Source organism: Cibotium barometz, chromosome 46 (genome assembly GCF_041138505.1).
Source record: "Cibotium barometz isolate CiBa-2024 chromosome 46, ASM4113850v1, whole genome shotgun sequence".
Lineage (NCBI taxonomy): Eukaryota > Viridiplantae > Streptophyta > Polypodiopsida > Cyatheales > Cibotiaceae > Cibotium > Cibotium barometz.
Genome location: NC_141091.1, coordinates 33,197,813 through 33,221,627, shown reverse-complemented (window position 1 = coordinate 33,221,627; position 23,815 = coordinate 33,197,813). Strand labels below are relative to the sequence as shown.

The 23,815-nt window shown below is 44.3% G+C and overlaps 1 protein-coding gene across 1 annotated transcript in view; it reads left to right on the top strand.

Annotated features, from left to right (window-relative positions):
• LOC147612142 (uncharacterized) overlaps window positions 1–23,030 on the top strand; it is a 39,777-nt gene extending 16,747 nt beyond the window's left edge. Inside the window, exons 3-13 of the mRNA XM_086784008.1 lie at window positions 4,946–5,020; window positions 5,119–5,170; window positions 5,327–5,347; window positions 5,442–5,495; window positions 5,744–5,794; window positions 19,024–19,086; window positions 19,255–19,320; window positions 19,410–19,449; window positions 19,549–19,670; window positions 19,760–19,852; window positions 22,581–23,030. Of these exons, the coding sequence (XP_086640134.1) occupies window positions 4,959–5,020; window positions 5,119–5,170; window positions 5,327–5,347; window positions 5,442–5,495; window positions 5,744–5,794; window positions 19,024–19,086; window positions 19,255–19,320; window positions 19,410–19,449; window positions 19,549–19,670; window positions 19,760–19,852; window positions 22,581–22,739 (783 nt within the window). The 5' untranslated portion in view covers window positions 4,946–4,958 and the 3' untranslated portion in view covers window positions 22,740–23,030. The remainder of the gene's footprint in view (window positions 1–4,945; window positions 5,021–5,118; window positions 5,171–5,326; window positions 5,348–5,441; window positions 5,496–5,743; window positions 5,795–19,023; window positions 19,087–19,254; window positions 19,321–19,409; window positions 19,450–19,548; window positions 19,671–19,759; window positions 19,853–22,580) is intronic.
• Window positions 23,031–23,815: the final 785 nt, after the last annotated feature.

The following is a 23,815-nucleotide window of genomic DNA, read 5'->3' as shown; positions in this document are numbered from 1 at the left end:
CATCGCCATGTAGTGGAGAAGAAGAGGGAATCGCTTACCAACTTGCAGGCTCTGATACCATGTTAGAGTGGGCAGCGGAAGAAAGAAAGAAAGAAAGAAAAGATATAAATATAACGTCTACGGAAGGCCAGATTGGCCTCTGAGACAAATCTGTATACAATGACAAAGACTTACATCAATGAACAGAGAATGAGAGAATGAATCAGCAATAGATTGATGAATGAGAGGTACACACTCTAACCACTCCACCCGTGCCCGGAACAACTAGAGTTACGGAAGGAAAGAATAACCAACCTTCTATCCCATATGAAGACCAATCCATATAAGACTCCATGGTGTTCATACACAAAGAAACTCACAAAAGAGTTAAGCTACCTCAGGCACCGGATGCCGAACAATCAAGAAAGCTTAAAAGCAAGCAGCAGGAGAGGCCCGAGAAGAAGAACATTGAGGTAGATTCCTTTATGTGCCAAGCAAGGGGCTGAAACAGGCTGCCAAGAAGACACCAACAGTAGCTGATGCAAAACTTGGAGTAGAACTGGGAATTGCATCGCCATGTAGTGGAGAAGAAGAGGGAATCACTTAGCAACTTGCGGGCTCTGATACCATGTCAGAGGGGGCAGCGGAAGAAAGAAAGAAAGAAAGAAGATATATTAACGTCTATGGAGGGCCCGATTGGCCTTTGAGACAAATCTGTATACAATGACAAACACTTACATCAATGAAGAGAGAATGAGAGGATGAATCAGCAATAGATTGATGAATGAGAGGTACACACTCTAACCACTCCACCCGTGCACCCCCATTTGAAAAGACTAGGCGCTGGGTGCAATATAACTTTAAATAAGCCAAAGGCAGCAACCGACGGGTGCCCAATATCTAACGAGAGCCATGTGAGGCTTAGCCGAAGCTCCCCCACTTGCCTTGTCCTTATTGTTTAAGGACTTGGCTCCCTTTTCTTTGCCTTTGGCGCATTCGGTTGACCATCCAATAGAGGGCCCTCATTAATGAGGGTGGTTGTGGGGTTGACCGCCTCCAAAAGAGGGGCAGTTTGTGTGCTCGTACCTTGGAGTGGAGTGGATGTGGCAATTCGTCCACAAAATGTATGTTAAAAATATGTTGCCTTCCCAAATATTAAACATGCATCATTTACACATTAAAACATGTTTACAAGCTAAAACTAAAGAATCTGGACAGTGGGTGATCCAGTTACAGTGCGCACCCTACTGAGTCACTGACCAATTGACAAATAAACTGGCAACATCAAGAATCAAGATCTGGATTCCATCATCAATAATGGCACTCAAAAGTGATCACAAAAAGTTTGAATCCTGAGCTGATACAAAAAAAGTAAACTGAAGTTTGAAATACACAAAGTAGAGCATGCTGATAGATGCAATCATGCATGACAAACTCTAAACTAGAGGAGCTTGATAGCCCCAAAGACTAGAGTCCTCAATTTGGAGTCTGGGCACTCAATCCTCAACATCCTCGATGTCCTCACCAGTAGTCTCCTCAATAGACTCAACGTCACTCTCAGAAGAGGATGATGCTGCCTCAGTTGCCACACTCGTCTTGGCTGCTGCACTGGTACTAGCACCTCTTGATAATGTTGCTGTAGATGCTCATGTGCCATGAGCAGGTGCCATCAAATCCTCATACAACATGGCATATATGTTGCGCTCCTCATGAGAAATCTCTGGGACATCTTTCATCTTCTCAATGTCGATTTTATTGACATTGACCTAGCGAGGCTCTATCAGATTGCCCGATTGCTCAATTAGGCGGAGATTGCAATGGCAATACACCAACCGCTCCAACTGAGTAGTAGACAACTTGTTCCTCTTCTTTGTATGGAAGAGAGCCCATGTGCTTGAGTTCCTCTCAGCTGGACCTGAATTGCAATCCTGTGAGAGGACTCGAATGGCGAGGCGTTTCTACCATTAAAATACAGAAACTTTGTAAGTACTAAGTATAATCATCATTGATTAATGTATTGTGTAAATAACAGACTTGTCTTTTAGAGGTGTACTCACCAAGTGAGGGCTACTAATCCCATACTTCTCCCACCATGAGACTGGTTGAAGCTGTGTCTCTCGCATGCATGCAGTCTGTCTATCAAATGCGTGGTTGGCATTCCGACGCATTAGCGCTCATCCTCCAAGCATCTCACGAGCTCCACGTCTCCTCCTGTCCATTTCTAAATGTAATCTTGCCATCCATCTTCCAACTCTTCATTAATATAGTGGGCCTCACCATGCCAAAGAGGATGCAATATGTGGGCAACCGTGTGGATTGTTCTATGGAACCAATCCCACCGGTCGTTCCAAACGCGTCGAATGTCCTCAACCTTGAAAATTAGCCATGAATGATCAAAGCTCTTAGCTAAAGCCTACGATACAAGTTACAACAAGAAGGCAACTAGTTGGAAGTTCAGTACCTCTCATCTCTCAAGAGAGTGCATCGGTTAAGAGCCTCTCCAATTTGGTCCGTCCATGAACTCGTACAAGAGTCCAAGAGTGTTGCCCTCCATGTCAGTGTGATGCGAAGAACACTATAGATTGGTTGAAGAGCGCTCAATAAAGCCTCTGTCTCCTTCCACCAACCTTCTTGCATGACTCTACGTGCAAAAGCAACTGCCTTCGGGTGCTCATAGTCCTCCTAGCTCATCCACTCTCGACAGACCACCGTGCACATGAGTCCGTGTCGTACTCTCACTATCCTCTCAACCACAATGAACATATATGCAAACTTGGTTTGTGAGGGCTTCAAAAGCTCAAGGTCACTATTGGCACAAAACATTGCCAAGACCTTGGGCCTCTTGGTAACAAACTTCACCAAGCTACACGCAGTGTCAAAGATGTCAGCAATCCACCTAATCTTGGCAAGATCCTCAATGAATAAATCTAGGCTATGGGATGCACATGGAGTCCATACAATTTGCGGGAACTCATCGTCTAGCATCCGTCCCATAGAGACACAGTTGCTACCATTGTTAGTGACCACCTGCACTATGTTTTGTGGGCCTATCTCCATGATAGCCTCGTAGAGGTGTGACAGTATAAACTCTCCTGTCACCACTGTCCCAGGCATAGATGCATCAATGGCACGCAAAAACATAGTGCCCTTGCAAGAGGACACCAATATATTGTACACATTCCTCTTGCGTATATCTGACCACCCATCACATAACAACGTGCAACCATACTTACTCCAAGTGGGTTTTAATGGCTCCATCTCTACCTCCACTGCTTGTTGCTCTCTTCTGAGCTCTTTAGTGCGCAAGGTCTCATAGGAGGGTCCCTCCCACTCACATCCAATGCAGTTGATTGCCCTCATGGCCTTTTTCCATCGTGGTGTGCGCACAATGTGAAAAGACAAAGCGCATTGGATGAAAAGCCCAATGAGTTCCCTAGTTGCATCTTGAATTGCGTGCTTTTGCATGCTTGCTTGAATACTTGCTCTCTTTAGAGAGGCTCTGGGTGCTACGGGCAAAGGGGTTTGTTTGCTATTGGAGTGGAACTACTAGCACCCCCAAATCCTGCTTGGCTCTGTGCATCTTTCTCTGAACCCAACCGTGTTCTCTTTGATGCATCATTTGTATCCCCAACTAGCCCCAGTATCCTCATGCACAAGCCCACAACCCCGTCCTGGCAGTTGTTGTCTTTTCCATTCTTGTAGCTTGGATTTGATGTTTGCAGGCACAAGTTTGCATGCACCAATGCCTTCCTTGGTTAAACTTGTGAAATGGGCCTTAACACTGATTATGGACCCTCCTAAGCAAACCCCACAAAAATTGCATTTCCACTTTTGTGTGCTTGAACCACCATATTTAGATACAAGAGTGACATGGGCCCACATGGCATCCTTAGTGTGAGGCATCTTGACAAAGGCAAGGCTGGATTGGCACCCTGGCATGAAAACCCCCAAATTTCAAAATCTTTTTTTTTTCCGCAAAATCGAAGAAAAAAAGCACAAATCAGCACAACCAACTTGAGAGATGCGGGCCTTGGGAAGTGCGGGAGGAGCTGGCAGGGGTTGATTTGTGCAAGGCAGGAGCTCCTTCGAGCTGTTTCATAGTCGCTTGTAGAAGTTTTTTTGAAAATCGTGCTCTCTGGATAAAAAACGCTGAAATTTGTAGGTTTTCCCAGTTGCCATGAAAGAAGCATGTTTCATTGTAATGAAACGTTTCGTTTCATTCAGATGCAATGAAACACTTTTCATTGCAACTATGGTGACAACCTCATCATCCATCTTGTCAAAATATTTGGGGTTTTTCATCATCTTCAGCAGCTGATTCCCCTCCGCCATTGGTGTTAGGGACTGTTAGCATATTCATCCCTAGATTCTGCTCTTTTATGGTGCCCATTTGGTCCCTTTTGCATGGCCCTTGCTTGTGGGCTGGCCACCCCTTTTTCTCCTATTTTTCTGGGATTTTTCCCAGCCTTTCTGGCATTTACCAGTAGGCCATGTCCAGTAGTTCCAATCGGCCTGTTTTGCAGCTCCAGTCAGCCAGCATTCCCTTACATATCTGGTGTCCTAAGGCCGAAGGTTGACTGACCACCTTGCCTTAAAATCCGCTCATGCATCTTTGATGCTGCACATGGTTCAGATGCCTCACTAGAAGCAAGCTGTGAATGCTGTCATTATATTAATGAGACCTTCCAAGTTTAGTGGAAAGCTGGATGGCAATGGCATCATTGAGTGGGCGCATGACATGGAGGCTTCTCCACATGATCTAGCTGGCTCTTTGGTGAGAGGTAGTGTCAATCCTCCGGAGTAGGACTAAAACATCAGGGTGGTTCCTTTTGTGCTCATGCATGCTTGCTATCCTCGGGTTACATCTTTTTTTCTTGTTTATTTAAAATATTATAATTCTGTGGTTTAATCTGGGCCTGGTCTCTAAAGTTGGCCACTCTTACTTCTAAAACATTGTTTTTTGTAGGTCTTGGAGATCAATGCAAAAATGCAGGAATGACACGATTTACAAAATTATTGAGCAATTATTCAGGACAAGAAGGTTTCTGCATGTCAGTCTCTATTTATTTGCATCATTTCTTACCTTGCAACATGGTATTAGTTTCTTTTCATCTGCTTTGATTATTTTGCTTCCTGCAGAGAGATTGGAGATGGTAGCCGTGATTCATGGTTCACATCTGTCACAAAGCAAGTAAGTTTTTGCAGTTGCTGTGAATTGTTGCGGTCTGTTGATTTGTAACACTAGCGTTTAACCTCACGACATGGATACTAAAAATTTTTAATTTGTTCATCTTGCTGTGCATAGCATAGTAGTGCACTAAGAGATTCAGTTTTTGGGTGTGCACAGGTTGAGTCTGTGTGTGAGATGGTAAATTATTTCTCAGTGCAGATGAAATTGGCATACAACAGCACATAAAGAGACTTCAAATTGAGGCTCTACTCTGTACACACTGTAATTGCAGGTTAAGTCCCTTCCAGAACTTCAGTCTGGTTATAACCTGGTTGGTCTCTCGCAGGTCAGTGATACTTTACTTATTCTGTAATGCTAGTGATCTATGAAAGTATTTGAAAGCAGAGAGCTGTTACTTAACTCAATGCTTTAGTTGAATGTGGTCATGGCAATGTTTGCTTGCCTTGTGTGCTTTTTGAAATTAGGGAGAGCACAGTAGGTTCGAATGGCAGCTCCTAAACCTTTGTGGTTATGCACCATGTATTCTGCTCCTTCATGGTTAAGGAACTTTGCTTTCTGTTGCATGCCATGCAGGGAAATGTGATAGGTCGTGGGGTTATCCAGTGGTGTGATGATGGGCCTCCTGTAAGTTGGTTCTGCCACCAGTGTCTTTTGTTTAGATTCATTTTACAGTTGAGGTCAAAATAAAGTTTTGTACCTAATTTTACACACGCACACGCACACGCACACGATCACGATTTTCTACAAATTACCTGGAGAGGTGGTGCCTAAGAAACTTTTCCACCTACAGAGATGGGCCCTAGGAAGTTCCCACAAAAAATTATTCACCTAGAAGGTTGGCCCTAGGAAGCTTCCCAAGAAGCTTTTTCCCCACTAGGGTGCTGGCATCCAAGGAGGGGTTGAAGATCATTGTCCACCCTCACTCTACATTTGTATGGATTTAGCTAGCTCATGTTGTAAGGCCCCCTTTCTGAGGAGAAGGCATGTTTGAGAAGCTATACTCATTAGCCTAGTCGAGACACTAGACAGTGGCTGTGTGGCTGGATGGTTTTGGTAGGTTTGGCAAATGGTGAGATAGGCTAATCATGGGAACCGGCCATTAATGGCATGGAGCTAGGTAGCTGTGCATTAAAGATGGGCCCTTGCCTAGAGTCAACTAGGGGGCTTGGATGAGTTGCAGCAAGAAGCTACGCTCCAATCAAGGGACATGCAAATTTCACATTGTGAAGTTTTCATCCAAGTTGCAGCCAGTTGATATTGTGTTAATTCTTTCTATCTTTATTGGTGCATATGCCCTATCAACTACCTTTTTGTTGTTATAATTCTTTCTATTTGTTATAATCCTTAGTGCTAGGCTCATTATGGCTGAGTTTGCCCTGTATCTCCGGAGCTCTGACAGAAACTTAGTACACATACCTTTGTATACATGTATGCTCTTATGTGTGTGTGTGTGTGTGTGTGTGTGTGTGTGTGTGTGTGAGGGGGGGGATAAAACAGTGGTTTTCACAAAAAGTGTGTGAGGGGTGTGTGTGTGTGTGGGAGCATATATTGATACCAAGTTCTACACCCACTATTGGGCACTGATGACATTAGTGGGGATGTTGTAGTATCTAGTCCATACTATGCATGGTGGAGTTGATGGTTTATTGTCTTGTGGATGACTACCATGAGGTTATAAATTGCACTTTCTCATAATCTGAATTTGGGCATCTTTCTGTATTCATCTATTTATTGTTGGGTGTTGGACTCACACACTCACACACACAAACCTGCACATTAGGGTTAGGTGCAAGGTAGAGAAGCTCACACACAGAAATGAGAGAGAGAGAGAGAGAGCCAAAAGTGTGGTATCCACAAAATGCAAGTCAACCCTTGCATGTGTGCCACATCCATATAATATAGAACTACAAAATATTATATGTGTGTGGTATAGAACTACAAAATATTATATGTGTCCTTTCACACTTGATGTCCAAGGGGAAAAACCACATGGGAAAAAGTGCCCTTGGTTAAGCCCTGTTCACACATAGCACTACTATAAGTGAGCATATGCCTACAAATCCCCCCTGTAGTGGAAGTGTGAACCTGTACAAGGGTAGCAGATCACTCTCTGTATGAGAGTAAGCCCAAAGCTTTGCGGAAAGCTTCAAACTTTTCTCGAGGTAAAGCCTTTGTGAATAGATCTGCAACATTATCCTGTGTAGGGCAATAAGATAAACTGATCTCCCCTGCATGTAGCCTCTCTCTGACATAGTGATAATGAATCTCTATGTGCTTGGTACGTGCATGAAATACTGGATTTCGTGCCACGGCCATAGCACTCTGGCTATCAGTGAGAATGGTGGTGGGTGTCTGCTGACACTCACGAAGATCAGCCAATAGTCTCCTCAACCATACACAATCTACTGTAGCTGTAAAGACTGCCCTGTACTCAGCCTCACAAGTAGATGTAGCAACAGTGGGTTGCTTTTTACTCAACCAAGATATGCATGAGCTGCCAAGAAAAAAACAATTCCCACTGGTGGATTGCCTGGTATCGTAATCACCAGCCCAATCTGAATCACTGTATGCATAAAGCTGCAAGCTGCCCCCCCTGGGATAGAACAAACCAAGATCCAGGGTACCCTTAAGATAACGAAAAATGCGTTTGACTGCTTGCCAATGCTTTGTGCCTGGGCTGTGCATGAATTTGCTCAACAAAGACACCCCAAAAGATATGTCTGGCCTTGTGTTACACAAGTAAATGAGGCATCCCACTGCCTGGCTATAAAGGCCAGCCTCAAAAGGCTCTCCAATATCATGCATAGTAAGCCGTACACCTGGTTCTACCGGAGTAGAAATGGGCTTACATTCATCCATGTGAAACCTTTTTAGCAAACTTTTTATGTACTTAGTTTGCTGCATAACAATGCCATCATCTGTATGCATAAACTGTATGCCGAGATAGTAGTGTAAAGGCCCCAAATCTGACATATCAAATTCAGCTTTCAAATCAGCTTTGAAATCTGAAATTTGTGCTTTGCTTGTACCTGTAATGAGCATGTCATCTACATACAAGATGACTATGAGAATATCGGCATCGGTTTTCTTCACATACAATGTGCTTTCAGCTGGACTATTCTCATAACCTTGGCTGGTTAGATGAGCATGTATCTTATCATACCAAGCTCTTGGAGCTTGCTTTAACCCATACAATGCTTTGTGCAACCTGCATACTTTATGTTCCTCACCAGGAACTACAAAACCAATGGGCTGATTTACATATACTTCCTCCTGTAAATCCCCATTCAAGAATGCAGTTTTGATATCCAACTGATGCACTTTCCATCCTTTATGGGCAGCCAATGCAATCACTGATCTTATTGTGGTCATTCTCGAAGTAGGAGCAAAAGTCTCTTCATAATCTATTCCCTTTTTCTGGGAGTAGCCTTTAGCCACAAGTCTTGCTTTGTACCTGTCAATAGTACCATCAGACTTTCTTTTGACTTTGTACACCCACTTTGTGCCAATTACATGCTTGCCTTTAGGCAATTCCACAAGATCCCATGTATTATTCTTCATGATAGAAGAAATTTCAGCTTGCATAGCTTGCAACCAATGCTCATTCTCATGTGCTTCTTCATAAGAAGAAGGCTCTTCTGAATCAAAGAGACCACCCATTGCGAATGCAGACTCCCCACGATGTACATTCAAAGCATGGCTGGAACTAGCCCTTGTTCTACCTGTGAGTGGAGCTGCAAGTTTGCTTTCTTGCAAAGTTTTCAGCAACCATCTTGGCACTGACTTGGCTGTGTCTATGGCTGTTTGCTCTTCCCTGACAAGATCTTCCACTTCTTCCACAGAAGGGGGCTGAATGGCTGGCTGGTCCACATGTTCTACATGTGGATTTTCTTGTGTAGGGGCTGGCTGATATGAATCCCCCCTAATTGCAATGGGTAAAAGTCCATCAAACATGTCCTGTATGCCTGTATCATTATTTTTATACAAGCTGACCATGGGCTGTTCTGAATTTTCAGCAAATACCACATCTCTACTTACAAAAATCCTTCGTGTAGTTGGATTATAAAGACGGTATCCTTTGCTTTCATTGCTGTAGCCCACAAAAATGCATTTAATTGCTTTGTCATCAAGCTTTGTTCGGAGTTGTTCTGGCACATGTGCATATGCCAAACACCCAAATGTACGCATATAATCCACTGTTGGCTTTCGGCTATACCAAGCCTCAAATGGTGTTATGGTTTTCAAAGCTTTTGTTGGACACCTGTTCAACACATGAGTTGCACACATTATAGCTTCCATCCAGAATTTGTGAGGCAACTTTTGTGCTTTTACCATGCATCTTGCCATCTCCATGAGAGATCTATTTTTCCTCTCAGCTACACCATTCTGCTGCGGTGTATAAGGCACAGTACATTGGTGTTTGATGCCCTTTTGAAGCATATAATCCTTGAATGCATTTGACATGTATTCTCCACCTCTATCTGAGCGGAGTGTTTGGACTTTACATGCACACATATTTTCAGCCATTGCTACAAAGTGTCGAAAGCATGTAAACACATCTTCTTTTGCTTTCAAAGGGTAAGCCCAAGCAAACCTGGAGTAGTCATCAATGAATGTGACGAAGTAAAGATGCCCCCCTATGGATGGTGTCCGCATTGGACCACATACATCACTATGTATGAGCTGTAATTTACTTTCAGCTCTAACAGCTCCATCTTTGGGGAATGGTTTCCGATGCATCTTTCCCAAAATACACCCCTCACATACATGTCTTGGCGGAGACTCAAGAGGCGGCATATTATCAACCATATGATGCTTCTGCAAAAGCATCAAACTCTGAAAATTTACATGCCCAAAACGAGCATGCCATAGCTCTGCATCATGCATAGCAGGAGTGTGGGCAGCCACTGTATTTGCATCATAAGTGCGCTTGTCATAGCTGTCCAGCTTATACAAGCCTTTGTATCGTGTTCCAGAAGTGACTATTTCATAACCCTTTGATGGGTCTTTTACCAAACACTTCCCATCTTCAAATTCAACCTTTAAACCTTGGTCGTTTATGGCTGAGACGGAGAGCAGATTTTTCTTTATCCCTGGAACATACAATACATTTTTCATACATATATTGGCACCATTGGCTGCAATAAGTATGACATTACCAATTCCCTTTACTGGATATGTGGTATGATCTGCACATGATACAGTGCGGCCATTTGAAGCATAAACCAAGTGCTGAAATACATCTTTGCATGAAGTGATGTGGCTCGAAGCACCACCATCAAAATACCATGATGCATTCTGTCTGTCAGATGCAATGCAAGACATATCAGTGCCTGAAGCACCTGGTGTGTCACTAGTGCATGTGACCAAAAAAGTGTACTCTTCCTGGATTACATTAGCTGATTGCTGTGCTTTGTCATCCGAAGAGTCTGCTACTGCATTGCCTGCTTCTTTCTTTTTCTCTTTTGCAATCCTTTTCCTACATTCACTGATGTAGTGTCCAGGCTTATGGCAGTAGTGACATTTGCCCTTCTTTTTGGGCTTGTTTGCATCCCCTTTGTCAGACTTTTCACCACTAGAAGAGGGCTGTCCATGACCAGCCTTGTTAGACTGTTGTCCCCCATGCTTAAAGCTCTTTGCTTTACCCTTATCCTTGGCTGTAAATGCCTTTTCTCCACCACGGTTGCTCGATATGTTTGCTCTTGTTTGCTCTTCCTGCAAGAGTAAACCCACGAGCTCTTCAAAAGTGACGGGATCACCACCTCCTCTCATCGAGAGGTTGAGAGAGGTGTGAAAGCCCAAGTAGGAAGGCGGTAAAGAATGAAGAGTGTTGGTGACCATCTGTCTGTCTGGGATAACCTCATCAATGTTGAGCAATTGTTCCTGCAAATCTTTCACTTTGGTGAGATGATCTGCCATGGAGTCACCCTCATCCATAGAAAGAAGATCCAATTGCCTCTTCAAGTAGGCAACTCTTGCCTCGTTGCGTACCTGATACATTGCTTCCAATGTGTCCCATGCAAGCTTCGATGTCTTGCATGAACGAATGTGCGGAATAATAGTCCTTTTCACTGAAAGGGCTATCAATGACATGGCCTGTGCATCTCTAGAGTCCCATCTCTTCTGCTCTTGTGTGGGAGCAGGATCTACATCAGGAGCTCTTTGAGCACCTCCCCTTTGAGGCGTGGCTGGCTGAATGGTATGTGGGCGTGTGTCATCACCACACACGATGCCCCAAAGCCCTTTGGCTACCAGCAAAGTACGGATCATAAAACTCCAGAGGGAGTAGTTAGATCCATCCAGCTTGTCCTCCTGGGTGAGCACACCAAATACATCCGTAGCATTTTGTGCCATGTCAACAAAGTATAACTGCAAGCAAACCAAGCACCAATGTGCACTGCCAGGCAACCAAATGTCCTGCGCAAATGTATGCTTGCAAACCAAAGCAAGTGTAAACCTGCACCAAATTGTCCAATTACACTCAATGTGTATACATACGCGACAAATCGCAGCTGTAATGTCCAATTACATGCTCCAATCAAAAAATCCCCAATTTTTATGCACTCCAATCGCTTCAATGTGCATCTAATTGGCCAATTTTCACAAAAGCCCCAAATTTCTGTAAATGTAAGAGCTCCAATTTGCCAATTTTGACCTTAATTTTGAAAACCCCCAAATTTCTGCAAATAAGAGAGGTTCAATTTGCTGATTTTGACCTCAATTTCAAAAACCCCCAAATTTCATCTGCAATTTTCTTTTCAATCTGATTGCACAGTATTTGTTGTCTGCAAAATCGCCATATGACCTGCACTGCAATGGCTGCAGATTTTGTATTTGGATTTGATAAAAAATTTTGACAGAGAAATACCTCCAGGCAAGGGCAGCAGGCTTGGAGCAGACAAAATAGGAGGAAGTCGTTGCAGGTGGCGAGCAGGCGGAATGTTGAGTGAAGCAATGTTGGGTAGTCGAGGTGGAAGCAGCACGGCGCTTAGGCGCTTAGGCGTCGGGAAATCAGCACGGCGTTGATGATGACGGGGCCCAGCTGCAGGTGTCGAGCGAGCAAACACCCGCCTGCAGCTTGTCAAGGCTGGTGCGAACAGCAGAGTCGACTGGAGTCGGGCAGGGTGTGCCGGCTGGCTGGGACCAGCGCGGATGCCTGAAGTTGACTGTTGGAGGATGGACGGCGGCCGGAGCAGAAATGTCGAGCGCTGGGGAAACGCCGGTGCCTTGAGTCGACGATTGAGCAGACGGGCGCTGAAACGGAGTCGGCCTGAACGGAGCCGGTCAGGAGCGACGGAGTCGTCTGCCGGCGGCTACTTCGACGGAGTGCAGGGCGACGACTGGGACGTCGACGGAACGGAGGGGCGACGGGCCTGTGCCAGTCGTCGACGGAACGGAACGACGGCGGCTATTGACGGCGGCTGTAGCGTTGACGGAGCTGGCCGGCGCCGGCTGCAGAGGAAGCGCCGCCTGTGAGGCTGGGCGGAGGAGGTGGGCTCCCCACTAGTGCCGCCCGTCTCTGGCGGCCGGACGGTGGAGCAACTGGACGGAACCGGCGGACGGAAACACAGCGGCGACGGAATCCGACGGACGGAAAAACGCAGGCGACGGAATATGGCAGGCTGCGGACGGAATTTCACAGAAATTTTTCCAGCAATAGTTCTCCAAGGCCAGCTCCCAGCTCCCAGCTCTGATACCAAATGTTGGGTGTTGGACTCACACACTCACACACAAACCTGCACATTAGGGTTAGGTGCAAGGTAGAGAAGCTCACACACAGAAATGAGAGAGAGAGAGAGAGAGCCAAAAGTGTGGTATCCACAAAATGCAAGTCAACCCTTGCATGTGTGCCACATCCATATAATATAGAACTACAAAATATTATATGTGTGTGGTATAGAACTACAAAATATTATATGTGTCCTTTCACACTTGATGTCCAAGGGGAAAAACCACATGGGAAAAAGTGCCCTTGGTTAAGCCCTGTTCACACATAGCACTACTATAAGTGAGCATATGCCTACATTTATATCTTTATTAGCGGACATGCATATATCACATTGTGAAGTTTTTGTCCAAGAGATCTGTACACCTTATTGGGTCCCAATTACCCACTAAAGGGCCCCCTCCTATTGCTAGGGGTATTTGCTTCATTTCTTTGAAGAGAATGACTGTAGGATTGACCTTGGGACCATAGATAAGCCAAACGCAAGACCTTTGGAAGACCAAACGATGGGCTGACTGCACATTGCTGTAGAAGCACCAATGATGACCAATCTCGATGCCAATGCACTCGCCCAAGGGGCTATAGGAAGATTGCAAACTGAGGCTGACAGAAGGGACTGGTTGGAGATTGTTTCTAGGGCTGAATATGCAAACGATGATGGCTCTGTATGTTGTGTTTTCCTTCAAGAAGAGGGTGGGAAGAAAACGATGAAGATATGAATGCTGAACTCTGTTGTGAGATTGAGAAGGGCTGATGGACTGAAGCACTTCTTCACAATGCTGATGATGATGCGTTTTCTGATTGGCTGAATGCTTGAATGCTTGATCGATTATGAGGGATCAATCGTTAGGTATTTATAATATATATGCATGAATAGAGCTGGTCGGCTGGCTGAAGCAGGTCGGTTGACTTCATAAACATAAGGACACCAAGTATAGTATTTTAGGTGATTGTATTCATCCTTCTCAGGGACCTCTTGTAAATACAATTGATTTTGGAAATATAATGGATTCTTCTTTGTATACCGCTTTCCATTGTGTATTGATTCCACTTTCTTCTTTTCTCATCCCTTCCATGGATGTAAATGAATTAAGTGTGTTTGAAAGCAAAGAATTACAGAAGATACTTGATTTGTTTCAAGATGTATTTCCTAAGGAACTGCCATCGGGTTTACCACCTGAACGGGCAGTAGATCATCGTATTCACTTGATCCTTGGTGCTCATCCTGTCAGTATTCCACCTTACAGGATGAGCCAAGCCGAGGAAGATGAGTTGGCTAAACAACTCGAAGATTATTTGAGGATGGGCCAGATCCGTCTAAGTAAATCACCTTGGGGTGCACCTGTGTTGCTTAGGAGAAAGAAGGAGAATACTTAGAGAATGTGTATAGATTACAAGAGATTGAACAAACTGACCATTAAGAACCGTTATCCTCTCCCTAGATCAGATGACCTGATTGACCGGTTAGCAGTAGCGAAATATTTCACGAAGATAGATTTACGTACTGGCTATCACCAGATACGTATTCATGAAAGGCATGTCGAAAGAACCGCCTTTCGGACTAGGTATGGCCATTACGAGTTTCTCGTATTACCTTTTGGGTTAACCAATGCTCCAGTCACTTTCCAGCAAATGATGAACGATCTTTTTCGTGAACATTTGGGAAAATTTGTGGTGGTGTTCTTGGATGATATTTTGATATATAGTCGTACTCTTGAGGATCATGTCAGACATCTCACGATTGTCTTATCTATTTTAAGACAGGATCGACTATATGCTAAGTTCAGTAAATGTGAGTTCTTTATGACCGACATCATTTACTTGGGACACAAGATCACTCGAGATGGATTGAGCATTGACTATGACCGAGTTCAGAAGGTTCTGGACTGGCCTATACCGCGAGCAGTGAAACAACTTTGTTGTTTTCTCGGTTTTGTTGTTTTTCTTCGGAAATCTGTACGGGAGTACTCTCAGCTCACACTACCGATGACCGACTTATTGAAAGGTCGTGGACGTAGGTCAAATCAGCCTATCACTTGGAATAACGATTTGGATATGGCCTTCAGACTTTTGAAAGATAAAGTGAAGGAAGCACCTATCTTAGCATTGCCTGATCCTAGTCGGCCTTATGTTCTTGAAACTGATGCTAGTGACTATGCTATCGGGGCTGCTCTATTTCAAGATGGTAGACCGGTTGCTTTTGAAAGTAAAAAGCTAGACGACACGCAATCTCGTTGGCTAACCCTTGAGAAAGAGCTTTATGCTGTGATTCATGCTCTCAAGGTTTGGAGATATTATTTATATGGCTCCAAGTTTGTGGTATTGACTGATCATCAGTCACTCGAGTATGTGTGTGATGATGATTTGAGAGGAAGGAAAGCTCGTTGGGCAGAGTTAATGCAAGATTTTGATTTTGCGATCCGTTATCGGAAAGGGTCCATGAATAGTATTGCAGATGCACTTAGTCGGATTCGAGAGGTGAATACTTTGTCGTTCACCGAGATTTCTACTGACTTATTTCAGTCATTGAGAGGGCTTTGCAGGACTGATAGTTATTTTGGTCCATTTTGGCAGAAGATCCAAGACGGGAGCTCATTGATTGACCAAGACTCGATGACTGAGCAGTCTACCATTCAGGCTGCAGGAGGCCATGGATGATTCGGAATGGTTTACTATTCCGTAATGACAAAATTTGTGTATCACAGATCCCGGACATTAGGTCCAAGATTCTTAAGGAGTGTCACGACGCCCCTTCTGCTGGACACCCTGGGGTACACAGGACGCTTTCGTTAGTGAAACACACTTTTTATTGGCCAAAGATGAAAGGGTATGTAGAAGATTATGTTCTCAAGAGTCAAATTTGTCAGGCAAATAAAGCTAAACGCTTTAGACAGGCTGGGTTGTTGCATCCTTTGCAAATCCCAGGTAATAAATGGAAAAGTATTTCCATGGATTTTATTACCGGATTGCCAAGAACACATCAAGGCCACGATTCTATTTGGGTTGTGGTAGATCGCTTGACAAAAATGGCTAGATTTTTACCGACCCGAAAGACTATTACAGCTACGCAATTGGCACGGCAGTTTATCGAGCAATTGTTTAGACTGTACGGGTTACCGCCGCAGGACATAGTCAGTGATAGGGACTCTAAGTTTACGAGTGACTTTTGGAAACTTGTTTTTGAGAAGTTGGAAACAACTTATTTGAGTTCCTCAGATCATCCTCAATCTGATGGCCAGACTGAAAGAGTGAATCAGATTTTGGAGGATATGCTTCGAGCATATGTATCCAAAAGATAGAGTTCATGGGAGGATTATCTTCCTATGTTAGAAATTGCTTATAACAGTACTAAGCATACGAGTACAGGGTTTAGTCCTTTCATGCTTATGTAAGATTTTCAACCTAGATCACCTAGGATTCTCAGGACTTCAGCATGATGCAGTACGTAATTTTTTGCAAGATATGCAAGAAATGTTACAAGTTGCGAAGGAATCTATTAGAAGTGCTCAAGATCGAGACAGGTTTTATTCTAATAGACATCTTTCACCCAGAGAGTTCTCTGAAGGAACGATGGTGTATTTGCGAGTTCCGAAAGATTTCGAGACTTTACGGACAGGTAGATCTCTGAAATTATCCCCTAGATACTGTGGACCATTTCATGTTACACGATGGATTGGTTCAGTTGCATATGAATTGGATTTGCCTTCTCATGTGAAAGTTCATCTTGTATTTCATGTTAGTAGACTTAAGGAAGTACTGGGTGGAACAGATCAGTTAGTTACTCCTCAAAAAATCATAGATGTCGAGGACATGACATTTGTTCCGCACGAACCTGAAAACATTCTTGGATTTTGTGAAAGAAGATTGCGTAATACGCTTATCACGGAATACAAGATCAAGTGGAAGGATCGTGTTGAGGAGGACGCTACATGGGAGACATTGACTACTCTTCAGAGAGATTACCCTGGCTTCTTAGTGAGCTCAGGAGTGAGCTCTTAGAGGAAGGGGAGTATGTCATGTGCACAGTGTGTATCTACCGTGTGCTACACGCACGCAAGACTAGTTTCGAGGCTTGGGGAAGCTTGGAACTAGGCAGGCTGATTGACGAGCTGAGTTAGGGAAATACTAATGGGCAGGCACCCAAGTATGGACGGGCGGGCGCCCAAGTGTGGACGCCCGATGACCGGCCAAGAGCCTATAAAAGGGTGGCCAAGGTTAGTTATTGGGATGTAGAGAGTCTCGCGAGTTTGTGAGAGCTCTATGGTCTTGGAGCCTGGATCTAGTGCAGACGTGCACCTGCTTTATGCAGCCGAGGCTGGTAGCAGTCTCGAGGCCCGCAAGGGCAGCTTCGTAGCGGTATGGGACGTTGCGAGGAGGAGATTGGTCGGTACGTCATCCTAGTTAGCTCAGCTTGTGGCTCGGTGGGGACAGCCAAGTCTGTGGGCTTGCCCACGGCTGTCATGGTTGGGAGGTGAGTCAGGCCTGCACCCCCATATTTGTTTATTCGTTTGTTTGCAGGATTCGAGTCTCGAACCAAGATCGATCACGAGGGGATCCGTGGGGATTTGACAAGGCTTGTGACCAAAGGCTATTCTCAGAAAGGTGGCGTGGATTTTGATGATACCTTTGCACCAACTATCCGGATGGCGACAATACGGACAGTTCTTGCTCTTGCTGCACACTCCCATTGGCCCACGGCATCAAACTCTCCTCTTCTGGATCCAATCCAGTGGCACATACACTTTTGTACAAGAAACTGGCTGGTTCCTTGATTTGGTTGCTCAACACAATGCTTGATTGTGCATCTGTGGTGGGAACTCTTAGTGCTTTCATGCAGGCACCATTGGACACCTATTGGTAGGCAACACTCCGCGTGTTGTGGTACTTGAAAGGTACCAAGGATTTTGGCATTTTTTATAGAGAGGGGGCCACTTTACGTGGTTGGAGCGACTCCAATTGGGTTGGAGATGCGGATTCTTGACGATCTACTATAGGGTATTGCTTTACTCTTGGATCTGGAGCCATTTCATGGATGAGTAAAAAGCAGGTGCGGTGATGCTTTCGTCAACTGAGGTGGAGTATCGAGCGGCTTGTTCAGCTGCTTGTGAGGTGATATGGTTGCGGCAACTACTTGAGATCGGTTTTCAAGAGCAGCAGCCTACCCTTATCTCATGCGACAACCAGAGTTGCTTGGCTATTTCGTGCGTGGACCAAGCATATAGATATCCATTTCCACTTTGTGTGGGAGGGGATCTTGGATGGAGACATTATCCTTGAATATTGTCCTACCGAGGACAATGTTGCAGATTCATTGACCAAAGGATTACCTCAGCCATCTATCGGCATTCATGGTGGCTCCTTGGGTTTTGCGCCACCCCCAGTACTTGAGAGGGGGTGTTAGCATATATCATCTCCTGTTGGTGGCTTTTCTGGTGTTTACGGGGGCCATTTCTATGCTCAGGCATTCCCCATATTTTCCATATTTTTTCCCTATTTTATGGGCCTTTGATGTGGGCTGCCCACCCTTTTATGGAGCTTTTACCTATTTTCTAGGTCATGTGAGGGACTAGGGAGCCATGTTGGAGTATATATATGTGTGCTGCCTCTTCCTCACATTCCATCATTCCTTGATCATGGTGAGCAGTGAGCACCTTCAGCCCTCTGCCTACGGACTCCACTCCTCGCCTACGGGCTGGTTGTATCCACTCTTTTCTTCAGATTTAGTGCATCAGCGTTTTGCTGTTTTCTCTCATCTCTCTCTTGAAGCTTTAGCATTTTTGTCATTTGTCTATATCTTTCCGTTGTCCTCTGATAGGCTTCTCCTGTTATACATAGTAAGATGGCTGGGTGTGAAGGGCTAAATCAAACATAAAGACTTGCACATGTTGGCTGCTTGCTGGCAAAATCTATCATGGAATTATATCATTTTTTGTGCTGCACTTTGTGCACAGCAGGAATTGTTTTTTTTCCCCTTTTGTTGTATTCATGTGTATGGTGCATTACTTTGATTGTTTAAAACGCTAATTAGTGGCAGGCCCTGAAACAACTCTATGCGTGAGTGATTGACATATCCTGGGTGTGACATACACTGAATTTGATGCATGGAGGAAATTGTTTGTTGTGTCAGGTCAATAATATGATCTCTCTTGGTGGACCTCATGCAGGCACAGCATCAATCCCCTTATGTGGGGTAAGTCTTTTTACAAAAGCAAACCTCCAAATATAGTCAACCTGCATTCCTTCTCTAAAATGTGATTGGAGGAAACAGGTCAAAGAAAGCATTTTCATATCTCAAAACCACAGATGTGGTAGTTTATGGCCATCTTAGGAGATCCCTGATTGACATCCTTGCATACAGAGTGGGACCTTTTGTGGAATTGCTGACTTGTTGATGGAGTTAGGAGTATACACTCCCTATGTGCAGGTAGAATCTTTTATTATGTTTGCTTGATTACTTCCATGAAAGCTACAGGCCGTGCTCTTAAGCTTTACATGTTTGAGTTCAATGATTAGGAGCACCTTGGACCAGCGGGTTATGTAAAAATCCCTTCGGTATGTACATCTAGCCATGGCTTTTTATTTCGATGATAGTTTTTATTAAGAAACAAGAAAAGGATGAGATGTTCATCGTTTGTTGCTTTTAATGGATGGGATCTGAAAGCTTATGCGAAGGGTTGTAAATTTCTTCCAAAGCTAAACAACGAGCTTGAAGATGATAAAAACATGACCTATAAGGAGCGGTTCGGCAGCCTGAATCAACTTGTACTAATCATGGTGAGGTGCTTCGGCATGGTTTTCTGATGCAAAAGATGTCCAAGTGTGTGGTGTGGCTAAAGTATGATGCTTTTGGAGGGGGTTTTCAGTTTGAAAGTGATAAAGTGTTGATTCCACCTGAGACAGCTTGGTTTGGATACTACGCACCAAATAACCTCAAGACTATCTTGGCTGCCAATGAGGTATGGCCCGTGCAACCTTTAGTTATTGAGAAGAGCGATTTAGGCGAAGCATTTTTCTACTACTCTCATGGCATACCAACATAAATCATGCAATGCTACAAGAGGGATGCTCAATGCATATTAGATTATGATGGGCCTGCATACGCTCGTATTCATGGAAATATGTATACATATATCTAAGCTATTCATGCCTACTCACTCAAGTCCTCCCTGCAAGGAGCAGGTCACTCAAGGTCTTTTAGGTGGCAAGTTGACTCATGTAGTGATGCATGAAGGATAACCGTTGTTTCTGTTGTCATGTAGTAGGCCATTCTAAACCACAATGCCCTAGTGAGTCAGGTGTAGATCAGACTCCGTCTAGTAGCAGCACACTAGAGTGGTAGGTTCTATAGTCACGAGGTCTGAAGCTCAGCAGACTAGGGGTCCAACCCCGGTTGAGGTTGAAGCTAAGCAGGAGGGGGTCTTGTTAGAATTAGTAAATCTCAGTGTTACGGTTGGCCAGCTTCTGGCCTCCCTATATAAAGGGCCTCCAATCATCACTTGTGTCCAACAACTCTTGCTGTTTAACAACTCTTGCTGGTTGAGAAGTTGTGGTTGTGTTTTCTGCTCTGGCATCAGTTGATAGTGAGTTTCTTGCATGTGGTGTTGCCAGACAAGTGGCTCTACATCTTCTTTCCTCCACGAGTCCCTGCCCTTCCGGTAGGAGGTTCCCGGTGGTTCATGGATTGTTTTGCTGCAGTCCAGCCTCTTTCTCTCTCAGGTTTGAGAGGGGGCTGATTGTTCTTGGTGCCTCGCTTCGTTGGACAGCACTTGAGAGGAGTTTTCTTGGAGAGCTGAGATTTGTGTTTTTTGTTACTGTGGATATGGCTCCCTCCTATACGAACAAGGATGACAAGTTGAAAGGACCCAACTACTCCCATTGGAAGCTGCAAATGCGGTTTGGTTCATCCACAAGGGTTTGTGGGATATTGTTCAGGGCAGTGAGAAGAAGCCCGAGCGTCCTTAGAACTCCAGGCGGTGGACTCAGGATTAAGAGGATGAATTTCTTGTGGAATTACAAGATTGGGAGAATTAGGATTCGAAGGCGCATTCAGTGCTTGTGGGGACCATCACAGAGGTGGTCTCACCGGCCGTGCAAACTCTCACCAGTGCTCATCATGTATGGTCTAAATTGGACAATCTCTTTGCTCGAGATTTGTCAATGAGGGTAGTTACCTTGCAAGGGAAACTCTACGGTTTGTTATTCCCTTCACTCTATGTAGTCATTCCTCATGAAGGCCAGGGTTATCCATGACCAATTACTGGCAATGGGTGCTGCTTTGTCCTCTGCTCAGCTGGCTGCACTTATCCTCACCAAGCTTCCCTCGGACTATGATGTGATTTCTCGATCTTTGAGGTGCTAGGTCACATCCACTCAATTGGATTTTGATGATCTTAGCTCCCTACTCATGGAGAAGAAGTCCGTCCTCGTTTCTCAGGGTAAGATAAAAGTGTCTCTTAATAGTTCTGATCAAGCACGCACTTCAGTTCAAAAGAAAGGTCGGAGTCGTTGCTTCTCTTGTGGGAAGAGAGGACATATGTCCAAGGATTGTTTGTCCAAGAAGGACAAGACCAAGGGCAAGTCTTCATGTCAGAAAAAGGGCAAAGACATGACACACGACAGTGATACAGATTCTTCTAGGACTCCGAGGGCGCTTCAGGCTCAGGAGGACCTTACTTCTCTAGTATACATGCAGTTTCCCCCATGTGCTTCTAGCCAGAGGAGGCTTGTGGGCGGGAGAAGGGGTTGATTGCAGCTTCACTTACTGGTGCATGGGGACCGTGATTTGGAGTTCCGTCCGCTGTTGGGAATTATGGAAGTGGTGTGTCCAGTAGCTCATCACCTATTCTTGGAGTTCACTACACATTTGTTTTGGAATTTGTAGCCAATCAAAGTTCCTTGCTGTTCATGGTGGCATTTTATTTGGAGGAAACAGGTTGGCGGCCGAGGTGATTCCAGTATTCACGGCATAGTCACAGGGAATGGACATTTTTAGACTCGGGAATGTTGGGGATGGCAACATCTTCCCGTTCCCATTTCCCTCTCATGTCACTCTGTAGTCACAAGGAATGGCCATTCTTAATCTTTTCCATCTCCGTTTCCCGTCCCCATTTCGCGTCCCATGTGACTACGATTCACGGTGCTTGAGGGTCCATGGTTGCATCTTTATCAACTTATCTTCTTCAGTCTCTTGCACACTATGAGCTGTAGAAGGAGTGCATCCCAGTGTTATGGGGTTGAGCCTATTTTATGGGCATTTATCTATTTTTCACATGGTTTATTGGTCTTGGGCCAGTCAGCCAGCTTCATCATGTAGTCGGCCAGCATCTGGCCTCCCTATATAAAGGGCCTCCCATAATCACTTGTATTCAATCCATTCCCTTGCACATTGTTCATCAACTTTTTCTGGCTATTGCCATTGTAAAGCCTATTGCTATTATAAAAGGTGATCTTGTCCATAAGCTCTCTCTACTCTCTCTCTTGTTCAGTTTATGCTTCCACCTGTGCATTCTCCAACAGGTCTCACCCACTGTCCGTATTGGCATGCTTTAGAGTTCACCCACCAGTCCAAGTATGAAGTGCCTTTTTAATGTACTTGCACATTACATACATAAAGATGACATACACATACCTCCATGAATACATATACACGGATGTGCACTTTAAATTCTTCTGTTTCTTATGCAGACTGATCTTTATAAAGACGACTGGATCGGTCTAAGGACCCTAGATGAAGCAGGGAAAGTAAGTTGGCTTTCTTTGCCGGGTGGCCATCTTCATGTGAAGAAGGCAGAGATGATTACACATATTGTACCGTATTTGGTTGATCCAATTGCAGCTAGTTAAGTAAAAAGATTATAATATTTTCTTGACTAAACGCTTAACCACACGTTTTTTATGTGTATATTATTACAATGTGAATTAAGATATGATGGATCTTGTTGGCTGGCTTCAAGAAACAAACATCTCTGACTTAGGTACAACAGGTTCTTCAAAGTGCAAGATGTATGGACATTTTTTGCAACTTGTCTCAGATACAGCATTTTCATTTACACAACAAATGTGTGCATCTTGTTTTATGGAGATTACAGTATTGAAATCCAGCCACATGAAGAGTACTTTCTTGTTTTGGTAATGCTCTCAATATCCTTTGTTCACACTTTTTGTCATTTGTATGTTTTGTTACAGCTGCACTTCTAGTGGCTTTAGAAGTGTTGATTAATTTTAGATACATGACTTGCTTGCCAGAATGGTGTTCAATCTTAATTAAATTTTACGAGGTAATGGAATTGTGTGGAGAGTAACTATGCATATGTTTCAGCCAGCCTAATGCTATCACAGTTAACATTCCAGTCTTCTACAAACCACCCCCCCCCCCCCCCCCCCCCCCGCGCATGCCTTCACCTATCACTCTCTCTCTCTCTCTCTCTCTATATGTGTGTGTGTGTGTGTGTGTGTGTATAATCTTTCTTTGTAGTCAACTTCCAGCTGTCTCTCTTCTCAACATACGAAGGATTGTGTGAGTTCACATGCCAGTGCTCTTTTGCAATCGCACAAGCTTGTTCGATGTCTGACAATGTTTGGCCTTACCATTAAACAATGTTTCTTTCTTTTCCCTGATCGATATGCAAAATTTGAGGGATCTCATTAAAACTTTTTCAAATTTGTTTTTTTTTTCCTCCTCCTATTCTAATCTCTCTCTCTCCCACATGTCCCATGCTCATGCACACATGCACACCTGTGTATGTATCTATATCATGTATGTATGCATACATGCACACATACATGTTTTTTTTTCATTTATATATACATATGAATGTGTGTATTTGCATGGATACATGTATGCATACATCAAGTCGTCGAGTAGCACTATGAAGTTGGAATCGCCTGTGAACGTGCCGGTGGACACCATGTATATATGT